At 36.3% G+C, this 13,903-nt stretch overlaps 1 protein-coding gene across 3 annotated transcripts in view; it reads right to left on the reverse strand.

The window, feature by feature from the left end:
• Positions 1–13,903, reverse strand: part of XRCC4 (X-ray repair cross complementing 4) — a 192,905-nt gene that overhangs the window by 178,379 nt on the left and 623 nt on the right. For all 3 annotated transcript variants that reach the window (XM_084801152.1, XM_084801151.1, XM_084801153.1), the window contains exon 2: positions 2,231–2,379. In XM_084801152.1, the coding sequence (XP_084657278.1) occupies positions 2,231–2,369 (139 nt within the window). In that variant the 5' untranslated portion in view covers positions 2,370–2,379. The remainder of the gene's footprint in view (positions 1–2,230; positions 2,380–13,903) is intronic.

The raw sequence follows: 13,903 nt of genomic DNA on the forward strand, positions 1-13,903 counted from the left end.
AACATTAGTAAGGCTTGAATTACTCTCCAATATACTTAAAGACACCCACAGATAGGTGATATGTTTCCTGCTGCCAAAAGCTATTATTTCACAAGGCACCTAGTGATCATCAATCATTAACCCACTTTGTGAATTAGCCCTGTGACATAACACTCTGTAATACAGAAGTGATTGATGACAGGCCACATGATAATTAGGTCCCCAAACATTCATTAGATAAAGCATTGCTAATGGGAAAGAAATCAACAAGCTTAGTGTGTGGGAGATTAAAACAAACCTCACATCCTCTCCATTTAAATGAAAAGAGTAAAAATTATCCATAATTGAAGGTTATAGCAATCAAAAAAGTTGAACAACAAGAACTAAAGCACAGGAAGAGGTAGAGGAAGGAAATCTATTTTCATGTTTCATTTATTTAATTGTTTCAATATTCTTAATTGTGTAATGTCTGTAAGCTACCATACAACATGTATGTCATAAGCCTTAAATAAAAGATGCATTTTAATATTTGATTACACATTTGCCATAATATTTAAACAAGAAAAATAAATAGATAGTGCAAGGCATAACGTAAAATAAATGCAACATCTAAAACTCCATTGGATAATTTTGAAAATAAAGTCACTACAGACCGCACTATAAAATTCCATCCTTGAAATACAGTCACTACAAGAACTCAAAAATGTTAACAAGCCACCAGGGAGTACAGAAAGAAATCTTGTGTCACATTTTTGTTTTACTAAATTATATTAGTTACAGAACAAAATGAAGACTGCATTGAATTCATGATGAATGTGTAATGTAAGTAAATAGAAAACTGGAGTTCTCATCTATAAATATGCTATGTAGCGATCCATTCTTTTTTTTCTAACTAGTTTTATATACTAAAATCTCTCTTCTCTAATTATTGTTCATATATGTATATGTGTGTATATGTATGTATGTTTAAATAAAGTTTTCTCAGTCCACTCCCTCAACAAAGGTCTGTACTGAGCCATCACCATGGTTTTAGCCACACACCGCCTCTACTTTTCAGCGAGAGCTGGCATACGGGCATACTCACTCCATAGCGCTAGCACACAAACCTCCCTTCACTGCTGCCCTGCAGGAAGCAGTTGGCACCTCATACTTCTCACAGCGAAATTTACATCTTAAATGGTTAACATAAGGAGTACTGCACACACTGTCCTTGAAATCCCTTTGTTTTCCTAGAATACAAATGTAAACGTTCCTCATTGGATGCCATGAAAAAACAAATAAAGAGAACTGTAACTTTGAGTTCATTTTGATTGTGCTGGGTTTGTACCAAACAAGAGTGAAACAAAATTTCATGATGGATTTTAATCCCAGAGGAAGTAGTTATAGTGATAAATCTGAGGGAAACTGTTAGAATATATAAATAGTATATACATGAACTCAATTTTCATCTAGCAACCATTTACAACTGTTGAAATAATTGTGTTATGTAACTACAAAATGAGGTTACTTTGTTAAAATACTTTTTAAAAGTAAAGCTTTGGTATGTGAAAACAAGGTAATTGTAATTTTTAACTTGATACCTGCCACAATCTGGGACTGACACACTACCTAGTACATAGTGACGTGCCCCTGCCTTATCCTTTATATTTAACTTGAAAGCCCTTCACTGCTCAGAAGATCAGTCGAAACTTCTTACAAAAAGATGTCTTTATGATAAAACAGCTCAATTCCCACATAAAACTGTAGCCCTTGCATTACAGTGTTAGGCTGAGCCTCTGTGTTGTTTCTTTAAAGGCGCTGTACTTGCCCATTCAAAAGAAATGCAAGCCATACAAGTAGATAAGGTCAAAGCAAAGCTGGAGGCTCCACGCCTACAATCCAACAGAATCTCCTGGCTCCACCAGTCTACTCCCTCTCCCTCCCAGTCTTTTCTCAGGCTCCAAGAGGAGGTAAATATTTTCTAAAGTGCTGTTTATGTTGTCTATAAAGAGATTTTTATAAAACTATGGCTAGGGCCAACCAGTAAAGCAGATATAGCAAGCAGAATTAGCTACTATACACAGTGCCCACTCCAGAAAAAAGCACCGAGTATAACAGACCTACATGCGAATTGGAAATGCGTAACACGGAAAATTGAGTGTTGATGTTACCTGCACCTATGAGGAAACATTTTAACTTGAAGAGTCCCTGAGGACTAAGGAGTAGGACATTATTTAATTTTTACTTCAAACGCATCTGCTGTCAAGATTACCTGGTGCAGTCCAGGCTGAATGGCCATCAGTGAGTGTAATCACAAAGCCAGATCCTACTGCTCTCTCCCAGGACACTTGCAGAAAATAAGTTACATCAGGTTCGGAGGCAAGACAGATTCTGCTTACTTTCCTTTCCATTTCTGGCTCCCTGTAATGAAAGAACAAAATCACTATTTAAAAGGAGACTACGATTACCAAATGATGATAACTTTTATACTTGTCTTTCAGCTGCATAGACTCCAAAGAAATAAAAGTAAAGGGCTGTATAGGAGCCAACCACTGAACTCAGTAAATCATAGTTTTGCTCAATAATGACTCACAGAGTTTATAGATGAGCAAAGCAGAAGCCCATAAAGGACAAATAATTGGCTGAACTGATGGGCTAAATAAAATCACTATAGCAACAGGAGTAAATTGTATATTTTCTTGTGTCTCTGTCTTCCTGCTCCCACCCCCACCTCCCTCCCTCTCTCTCTCCCCCCCCCCCTCTCTCTCTCTCTCTCTCTCTCTCTCTCTCTCTCTCTCTCCCTCCCTCCCTCCCTCCCTCTCTCTCTCCCTCCTTCCCTCCCTTCCTCCCTCTAGCAAAAGAAATGATTTCTTTGAATAACCATATTTCAGAGATTCATCCATACTATATTCTACAGTTATAAATCATTCAGAACATTAATTAATCACATAGATATAATTTATTCTTCTGTTTTCCTAGTGACAGGCATTTGGAACTTTCCAAGTCTTGACTGACTACAAACACTGCTGCCATACAAACACTGCTACAATGTTTTTTGTAGGGGTGGGGCGGGGGAAGCTGATTCCTAGAAATAGAACTACAGAAACCAAAGATATCACATGTTCAGTTTGGGTACTAGACAGTCAAGTTCCTTTAAAAAGTTGTTCCAAACTGATTGACGTATGAGAGTCCCAAACAATTATTTCCTTTTTGGTTCATGTTAGGCACATTGGTGGACAAATTCTAGCATCACACTGTGATTTTAATTCACATCCCATGATAAGTAACAAGTGTTGCACTCTTTACAAATACTTATTAAATATGAATATACTCCCATCCTCCACCTTGGCAATATTTTCATTTAGTTTCTTTTTTCTTACTGATTTGTTTTCATTTCTATTTCTTCATGGTTTCTTCTTGTCTATTTTAAGTAAGTATCCTTTTTCCTATACTGTAAGTTTTATTTTCTCATAATGTTGAAAATACTATAATTTTAATGAAATACATTTCACCAAAATAACTCATCAAAATGTGAATATTTTGGTCACTATTGTGAGTTTTGCAGTATAAAGTGTGGATCACTAGATGTTATCATGTATTATAACAAAACATCCTCTTAAATGTAGATCTTTAATCCATATGACAATCTGAATTTGTTATCAGCCTAAATTTCTCAACAAATTTTATTTACTGAATCACACCTTACTACAGCCTATGTATAGATGTATACAGTTTTTGTTATTGAGTCTTGGTATTTTTGCAGGAGGAAAATTTCATATTTCACTTGTTGAAATTACATTGACTACATGGTTTGGTTTTTTTGATCTAATATATTTATAAATTCGTTGTGACTTTGTCACTAAAAGTTTTGAAAAGCTGCCATTTAAGGGTTCCAATGACTTACGTTAAATGTTGATCAGCACAAGCTCAGGACCACACCTTTGAAGCCCGCCATTGGATAAAAGGCCCAACAAGACATCAATCATCAATACTACTCCATTATCCCATTCCTATCTCCATCCGAGAGTCACTAGAATCAACCAGGAGTGCTCTTGGCCACACCCACCTAACTCTTCCTACAGAGATATGTGTGCATGTGGCTATGCACAAATGTGGATAAAAGTGCACGTGGATATGTGGGCATGTGGGGTTGTGTGGAAGGGGATTGAAAGTGAAACAGACGTAGTGATCTTAGTATCAATATTTAGGCTTAGAGATTCTTTTGCAATGAATTCATAGTGATTGTTCTGGTAAATCACTTGGGCTGGATATTCTTGAATCTTACTGGATGAGGTTAAGATACAAATTATTTAGTTTGGATGAAGTAATTATGTTTTAGCTATAGCCCTCCTACTTCTAGGCTGAATGTTCTCCATTAAAATAAGCTTAATAGGCCAATAAGACGTCTCAGCCGTAGATAATAGTGCCTGCCACCAATCCTGATGATCTGGGTTGGATCCTGGGTATCCATGTGACACAGGGAGAGAAGCAATGCCCCTGAAAATTGTTCTCTGAATTTCACACATACCACTGCACAAGCACAGCCACACACATTACCCACCCTCAAATGCATAGCACACAGGTAAAAGTAAAGCATGCTTAATACTAAAAGATGCTACAAAAAATCAAATTAAAATTTAAATAATGCAACAAAATAGCAGAAAAAGTAAAAACTAAAAATAAAGTACAATTATAAACAATAAAAAACTATTACAAAAAAACTCCTCTATAATTACAAACCATGAATCTCTGCCAGATAACCCTTTAAAATCTAAGAGACGAGGTTAAAGAGATGGCTAGGTAGTTATGTGCACTGGCTGCTTTAGCTCATGACCCAGGTTAAATTCCCAGCATCTACATGGTGGCTAACAACTGTCTGTATCACTAGTCTTAGGGAACTCGTGCCTTCCTGGACCTCTTCTGGTGCTCCAAGCCCATGCTCTACATACATAGACATGGGCAAAACACTAGGATTTGTAAATAAAATACCACCCCCCAATTTGAAAGTCTAAAAGAATACTCTCATTTCTCTTGTTTAAGGGGATATAAAATTGCTTCAAGATTTCATGCCAATATTTTATAAAATTCAAAAAATAAATTGATATTTGATACTTGAGTAAAAACTTTGCCAACTGCAAATTTGTAAATCCATGAATTTCAAGCTGATACTAATATACCATATTGAGTTTCATAATGTGATAAATCTTCCATTAATTTAAAAATGCAAAGAACAATACTTCACAAACAAACAGTTATTTTATAAGCCTCTGTATTTGAGAGCATGTGTGTCTATAGGAAAAGGTGTAGAGCCCAGAGAACATCCAAAATTAAAAAGAAAAATGTCTAAAATTAAGTATACAACTCCTTCAAAATGATAAATTACCAAAGTAATTTCTACCTGACATCTAGAAGAAAAAGTAATATTCTTCGTAAAGATATCAAATGAAATAACTCTATGCACCTTAAATATGTAAAAAATTAAAACATTAAAGCTTGAACCCTTGACATTATAATCACTAAATATAACACATACTTCAGTTGTTCAAACTATTTCCTATAGTGCTTTTTGACAGAAGCAATTAATTCCAAAAGCCTTATGAAATTGTGAAGGTTTGCCTTTACATCAACTAGCCAACACACTTTACACTAAAGTACTTACTCTAAAAGAGTGGAATTAGGAAATTGTAGAAAATGTGGGTTACTAGTATTTGAAACAAATCATCAAAAATCATACATTCTTAGAGACTCACATAATTAGCTTTTTGTTCTCTTTTTTAACAGATAATATTAATCTGTTAAATGGTAGCAGTATGGGTGTACATAAATGACAGTTTCTGAGTGCAATTTAATTTATTCCTGTCTAATGAAAGTTCTTACTTATCAGTCTGTTTGGTTGTATTTGAGACGTGAAGCTTACAATTGTGAGTGCAGAACTCATTAGGAAGTTCTAGTACAAAACCCTACCTTCCTCATCAGTGTGTGAAACCCATGAAAGTTTCACTATACCCTTACACTGCACGTAACGAGTACAAGTAAGCAGAGGGAAACTATAGTTTACCTTAAGCTAGGTTGGTTGTTGTATTAACTTTATTAACTCTCTCCCCTTTCTGTCAGTCCCTGTCATTTCCCCAGGAGAGTCAGAATCTCTGTGTGTGTGTGTGTGTGTGTGTGTGTGTGTGTGTGTGTGGTGTTTGTGTGTGTGTGTGTACCTATCTATATACAAATCTAAGATTTCCAAAGTATGACATTGTAATATTTCTCTGAGCCTGATGTATTTCAGTTAATATGCTGATCTCCAGTGAAGACTCTTTCCTGCAAGTGACCATAATTTTTTCTTTATGACTGATTGTCACATTTCCTTATCTTGTTCATATAATATGTTCCTAGGCATATTATATAATTTGACCATTGTAAACAGCACTGCAAAAAGCACAGATGTTCAGGTATCTCTGTGCAATAGTGATTTAGCCTCCATGATGTATATAACAAGACCGGTATAGCTGACTCCTAAGGTAATTATATTTTTAGGTTTTTGAATAATCCAAGAATTTCCACAGTGTCTTCACTAATTTACAATCCCATGAGTAGTATATAAAGGTTTAATTTTTTTTCTGGCACACTCATGACCATTTTTTCTTTATGATAATTCAGTGTCACTGAAAAGAAAGGTTAAAAAAAATCAGTTCAATTTCCTTTTCCCTGATAGCTAAATATGGTGAACATTTCCCCATATGCTAACTGGTCACTTGTAAATCATCCTTTGCTATCCCTTCATCTCATTAACACACTTAGTGATTGGGTTGTTTTGCATTTTGGCGTTTAGTTGGGTTCTTTATATAGTCTATATATTAATGTTCTATCAAATATACAGCTCTCAAAGATACTCCTCTAACCTGAGGCTGTCTCTTCACTGTATAGTCTCTTCTGCTCTACAGAAGCATATTAATTTACTGCAACATCACTTGTCAGTTCTTGGGATTATTTCCTGAATTACTGGAGTCACTTTCAGAAATCCCTACCTCCAGCTACTTTGTGAAGTATTTTTCCTATTTTTTTCCCCTAACCGTTTCAGAATTCCAGGCCTTACATGAAAATCTTTGATCCATTTGGAATTGAGTTTGGGGGAGGGTGGCAGACGCAGACCTGGCTTCCTTCTTCTACACTTAGACATCCAGTTTTCCCATTACCATTTGTTAACGATCCTGTCTTTCCTCCAGTGTGTGCTTCTTGCACATGTGTGGGAAACCAGGTGACTGTGGCTGTGTTGGTATATTTCTGAATTCTTTATTAATTGAATTGGCATATAAATGTAATGCATTTTCTGTTTCTATGAAAAAATGTTATTGTAATTGGGGGGAGACTGTTTTGAATCTGTGGGTTACTTTTCTGCTTCTTTATGAATGGAGGTCGTCCCATCTTCTAGTGTTTCCTTCAGTACCTTTTTTCAGTGTTTACAGTTTTCATAAGAATACTTCTTTTGAGACCTGGTGTCATGGAGTTCTAGCTGGCCTCAAAGTTGAATTTGCTATGTGCCTGAGAACGACCTTAAAGTGATCTGATCCCCCTGCCTCTGCCACCCAAGTTCTAAGATCACAAGCATAAGACACCACGGCCAGTACTTTGGAGTTCTAGAGGAGCCGAACGGTACCTGAGTACTTGGCAAGCACTCCACTGAATGAGCTGCATCTCTAATTCAGGAGCACAGACTTTATATAGATTCAAACCCTAATTTGGGGCATGGGGAGAGAGCTTAATTGGCAGAGTGCTAGCCACACTAGCATGGCAGAAACAGCTGGGTTTCTGGAGCTTATCACCAGCCTTGTTAAATGGGCAAACCTCTGTTTCTGCTGAAAGACCTTGTCTCAAAAGTAAAGATGTACCCAGCAGAATACCACTGGAGGAGGAACACCCAAGGCTAACCTTAAGCCTTCAGATAGGTGCACACACATACGCAAAACAAGAAGCAAACAAAAAGAAAAAGAAGCCTAATTGGAGGTAAGAGGTAAGTAAAACCACTTTTAGAATGCCATATTCTGCTTATATAGACTTTCAGAGACACATTACACAGGGGCACAGATTCACAAGCACAATTTCTTCCCATAGGTGCTTGCAGAGCCATGGCTATTGTGAAAGCAAAACCCAGCAGTTTATATCTCATTAAATAGACTGTATCGTTGCTTTTTAAAATCACTAACAAATTCCTAAATATAGAAACAAATTCATTTACAATTCAATATCCCACCTGCTTGTCAATCAGTCATTATTTCACAGTAGCAGAAAGGGTTTTAAGTGCAACAACTCTCAAAAGACAGCCAAGAAGCAGATTGGGTCTAAACATATATTTGAATTGTTAACAGGTCAGTTATTTTTCAGTTTTCTCATTAATTTGAGATGTCATAAAATTAAGATAACTTTATTTTAAAGAAGTGTTGTTTTCAAACATAGGTTTAAAATTGTAGTGGAATATGCGAAACATGCAATTCCAACTTTAGGACACCTGCTGCTGAAGCAAGAACATGTAAACCACATTTCAGTAATACACATAATAAGCTCACTCAAAAGTGACAACTCTATATCCTAGAATACTGTGTGCCTCAGGAGCCCCATGAGTTAGGTCTTCATAATATACATTTGAACTAGTTCCTTAAAGAAGTCATCCCTTTACTACCCTCTCATTAAATATCAAATGCAAAATATCCAAGATTCAACCACAGAAACAGATGAGAGAATCAAAACTTCTTTTAAGATTCAGTTAGAGCAAACCAGCCTTATTTTTGCTCCTCCCAGCCTTGGACACAGAGACAGCCAGTGTTTTGCCCAGGGGCTACTTGGAGAAAATAAGTGGAATCCTCTTCAGAGATGCTGACTGATTAGGGCTGTAAGAGAGCCCATGTTTTGTTTCCTCCCAGTACTAAGGACACATTAGTATCAGCACCTCGGCCAAAGCCAGGAATCTAAGAGGAGCCTGCAGGTGGAACCACTTGGGTCCCACCCCAATTTGTACATCAGTAGCTTTATTGAGAGCTCAGAACAGTTGAGAATTCAGAAGCTTATCTTTAGTACTTTGTGTCTTTGATACATGGCCTCTCTCTCTTAGAAGACTAATACGTTGTTGGCTAGTATGCAATTGATGTGATCTTGGTCTGAACAAATACCATTCACAGTTGCTTCTGAATAAACAAGACACTTTTTAATTAGTTTACAAAGCATTTTGTATGCCCTTTTGGATGCTGATAAGGAGCAGTGCAGAAGCCAGCGCTTAGGTCAGCTCAAGTTAGTTACAACACTGTATCATTGATAACACCATTTTGAACTTGAGCTTCTTTTCCTTCTCTTAATAGTCAGTTATGGCTTCTCTTCAAGCTGCTTTGACTGCAGGTGTTCAAATTCTGCAGCTTTGCCAAGTAGTTGTGCTTACAGATTAGAAGGGGAGAAATGCATGTTCTTAATGAAGCAATTACTTAAGTAATTCCTCTAGTCAAGGAAAGTAGGCTGATACCTAAAGGGAATTCAGAATAAAAATTATCATATAGAACCAGCTCTTAATAGTAGATACTACTTTGTTAGACTTTACTTTTAAACCAAAGGAAAAGAAAATGTATTTTCAAAGCAAAAGTGTGATGATAGATTTTAAAGCCTTCTCACATTTTTATAACTTCAAAAACAAGGAGAATTTTTAGACAAAAAGGCAAATTTATATCACAACCACAACACTGTATTTACTTTTGTGTGTGGTATGTGTGGTACGTGAACATGAGTGTGCCCGTGTACACCCATGCAGAAGCCAGAGCAGATCTTGAGGTTTCTTCTCTATTGCTCTCTGCCTTACTGCCTGACATAAGGTCTCTCACTAAAGCAGAAAGTGATTTTATATGATAGACTTGCTGCCAAAGAACACTTACTACCTGCTTTCTTCTACCTCACAATGCTGGGGTTACTGGGACACTCAGCTATGCCCTGAACTAAGATTTTCATGCTTGCAGTCCAAATGCTCTTAATGACGAGCCATCTTCCCAACCTCTATATTTACTTCTGTGTGAAGGTGGGGAGGATGGGTTGTTGGTTTGTTTGGTTGGCTGGCTGGTTGGGTAGTTGGCTGGCTGGTTGGTTGGCTTTTGATCTGCATAGCTCAGAAGATCCTAGAGCTTATACTTTTGCAAAAGAGAATAGGCTTTATTCAGAAGTAGGTACAACGGTTCCATTCAACTTGAAAATGGATCGCCAAAAGAACACAAAATAAAATCTTGGGTGTTAAGACTTCTTCCTAGTGTGTCCAAAATGTATTCAGGAATATTGTACCTAGAAGAAAGTTATTACTCATCTAATTAGAAATGTAAGTACTAATGTCATGTTAGAACAGTTTATGATTATTTAAACTCCATAAAGTTGCTGTTGGTTGACTAAACTGTTAAATATTGGTAGTCTATGATTCTTTGTTTTGTTTTTTTGTTTTTGTTTTGTTTTGTTTTGTTTTTTGCTTATGTTTTTGTGTGTAATTGTAGGACATAACAACTTAGGATACTATATGAGATTTTCTCCCCAGTATTGATTCCTATTTCTCTTGTTTCCCAATGTCACTCATTTTTTTGTTTCCCATTAGTAAATAGGAAGATAAATAGGTATACTGATGAGTGGTAGGTTTGGGGTAGCCACTGCAAGTCTTATCCCTTTTCCACAAAAATGATTCTGATTCCATTTTAGTTCTAAGCTTTATATTTTTCAACTAGAAAAACTGTGTATGAGATGAACTGATGGCATCTTATGTGAGAGCATCCTGTTAAAATTAAAATAGAAGAGAGGTATACACAGCTTTAACTTAATAAACCCCATGGTACCAACACTGATATATTAAAATAAACCTCAGATTCTACTTGTAATTCACACTTTTTTCATTAATGTCCTAATTCTTGTTTAAGATGTAATCTTCAGCATAAAGTGGTACACTTAGAAGCCTAAAACCTAACATAATTCTTAACACATTTTACAAAGCAATAGTCTGACCAAAGACTGAATAAAAAACCAGAAACAAAGAAAAACACTAATTCTGCAATCCTGTAGTCAATGCAAAAACAAAAACAAAAACAAAAACAAATTGATTAATAATATAAGAGAAATTCAAGCAAAAGACAATCAGTACAGGTAAGGCAATAGAGACTGGGAGTCTCCGCATAAGTTTTATTGACAAAGTGATGCAGATCTGGTGATGGACTTAGCTGAATATAAAAGAAAGGTGAGAGTGAAGAATAATTCCCAAAATGTAACTTACAGAAATTGGGTGCACACTGTTGCCATCAACCAAGATAAAAATATGTAACACAAGTTTTAGAGGAAAGGTGCTCATTTGTGGATTGTATTAAATAGAAATTGGCCCCAAGGGCTAAAGATTTGAATGCTTGGTCACCAAGGAGTGGCAGTATTAGGAGGGGTGACCTTTTTGAATGAAGTGTGTCACTGGGGGTGGGTCTTGAGGTTTCAAATGCTGAAGCCAGGCCCAGTGTCTCCCTCTTCCTGCTGCCTGCCCATCTAGTCATAGAACACATGGCTCCTTCTCTACCACCATATCTACCGGCAGCAGCCTGGCTTCTGTCCATGGCAACAACTGACTAAACCTTTGAATATGTAAGCCAGACCCATAACCTGGGATAATCAACATCCCCAGGTCACTGGGGTGACATTAAGAAGAGAATCTTGGAGCAGTATGAGTACAGGAGTTATTTCAGAGAAAACATATAAAACAATCAAACAATAAAAACGGGGGGGGGGGGGGGGGAAGGAAAACTGCATAGAAATGTTATTGCTGGGGAAAGTAAGGAAATTAGGTTGAAATGGGAAAAGATTAAAAGAAACATTTAAGGTAAAAGATACAACATATCATTCATACAAAATGTGCATGTCATAATCTAGAAGTCACTGGGAAAGAGAAAAGGTAGGCATCAAAACCAAAACAACCTAGCTTCAGCTTAGGAATTTGGTTTAGAATCAGAGAAAGCACAGAAATAAATAGCTATAGGTAGAGGATTGATAGATAGACACATAGATTATAAACAGAAATAAAACCCAACAATATATATGTTTGAGCACAAATAAGTAAGTAAGGTAACTAAAATAAAAAGAAACCACAAACACTATCAATATCAGAAATCAAGAAAAATGTAGAGAAGGTGGTCTGGTGGTATAAGAAGCCAATGTAATATTTAACCCCTTTATTGTGTGAAAAACATATAAAAACGGAAGCTTTTTCCATCATTAGCCCTCCACCCAAGGAGAATGCAATGCACACAGTAGCACTTACTGGGTATTGGACAGGTTTTAATTATGTACATTTTCTTCCTCATTTCATCCTCACAACAGTGAGGCAAACTAAATAAACTCTTACAGACAACTATAAATATATCAATTTATACACAACACTGTGGATATCATGACATGAAAATTAAAAATACTCTTCCAGATGCATAAAAGACAATAATGTCTGTATAATGAAATAACACAGTCAAATTTTACTGTTAGGAGGAAAATGACCCAAAATGACTAGAAATGGGAAATCGCAGCAGAGCTACCAGAAGGGAGAAAAAAATTTTAAATAGTGGCTATTATCATTTATTTGCAACAAAACTGAATATGAGGGGCTGTGTGTGTGTGTGTGTGTGTGTGTGTGTGTGTGTGTGTGTGTGCCTAATCATGATTCAGCTTCCCTACAGGCTTTACTGTTAATAAATTTTGCTATTCTACATGAATACAATAAATACTATCTACACATGTTCACGCTCATATAATATACATGTAATGAACAATAGAAACTATACATACATAGTATCTCCTGACACTATGTATGTCTATGGATAACTCAACAATTGACAAATGTTATTTGGTACCACCATGAAGGTGAGGTAAATAAGAAACTATGGCCTAAGTTGTCCATAAATATCACACACCAACTGACATCTTTAACGACCTTCACTTCTCATCTCTTTTACTAGAGCCTGAAATATAACCTCATATGGAAAGATCAACCTGAAGAGTCAAAATAGTAGCTCTTAGCAATCTTTACATGAAGAAAGTCAGTTATAACATCTACCAACACTTTCACTACTATAAAAGCCAAACTTGCAGAACTGCAGAACGTATTTTCTACAACTACACTTGGAACCGTCAGGTTCATTCGACTTGAAGAGTAGGGTATAACAAAGCAATTTTGAGATTTTTTTAATGATATATTTAACATGTAGAAGATACACTGAATCATTTCCTATTGCTCTCTTCCCTAGTCCCTCTTTAAAATACTCAAAGAAATATCCCTTCTGGTGCTGCAGTCTCTTGATACCATTAGGTTGCAGATCCTTAATCTGAATGTTTGACCGACAGAAATAGCAATTGAGTATAACATTTTTTAAATGTAGTTATAATTTTAAACAAAATCTTTGATGCCAAGCAATAGTAAACACAGTCACATACAGCACTAAGTAAAAAATATTGTGTTGCCCTAAGTACTGGATTCTTTATGATTCAGCTAAATAGAGCTCATAAATCAACATATCACGTCATTTTCCTTCACTCATGCGTTCCGTACGTCTTCTAGACCAATAAATTAAAGAATCGATATCTTTCTGAATAAAAAAGAAGACCATATTGCCTGAAGAGGGAAAGCCAGCACTTAGATACACAGGGTTTCCATAATTTTGATACACTTGGAAGAGTAGGGGGGAAAAATGCCTGACTTCAGAATCATTCCATGAAGTTATATAAAATTGAACACATCAAATTACATCTTCTCCTTATCTACAAAACTCATAAAGAAAACTAGAGGTAAAATAGTGTCTCATCCAATGGTCTCATACTAGCCAATGACTTCTCTTGCTAATGGGCCATTCCTTTCTAGTAGCTAACACAGAGTTCTCTCCCTCTACTCAGGGCCTAGAAGGTCCAAGTTCTGAATGCTGATTGT

Source organism: Acomys minous (assembly GCF_964271855.1).
Source record: "Acomys minous genome assembly, chromosome: 11".
Taxonomy (NCBI): domain Eukaryota; kingdom Metazoa; phylum Chordata; class Mammalia; order Rodentia; family Muridae; genus Acomys; species Acomys minous.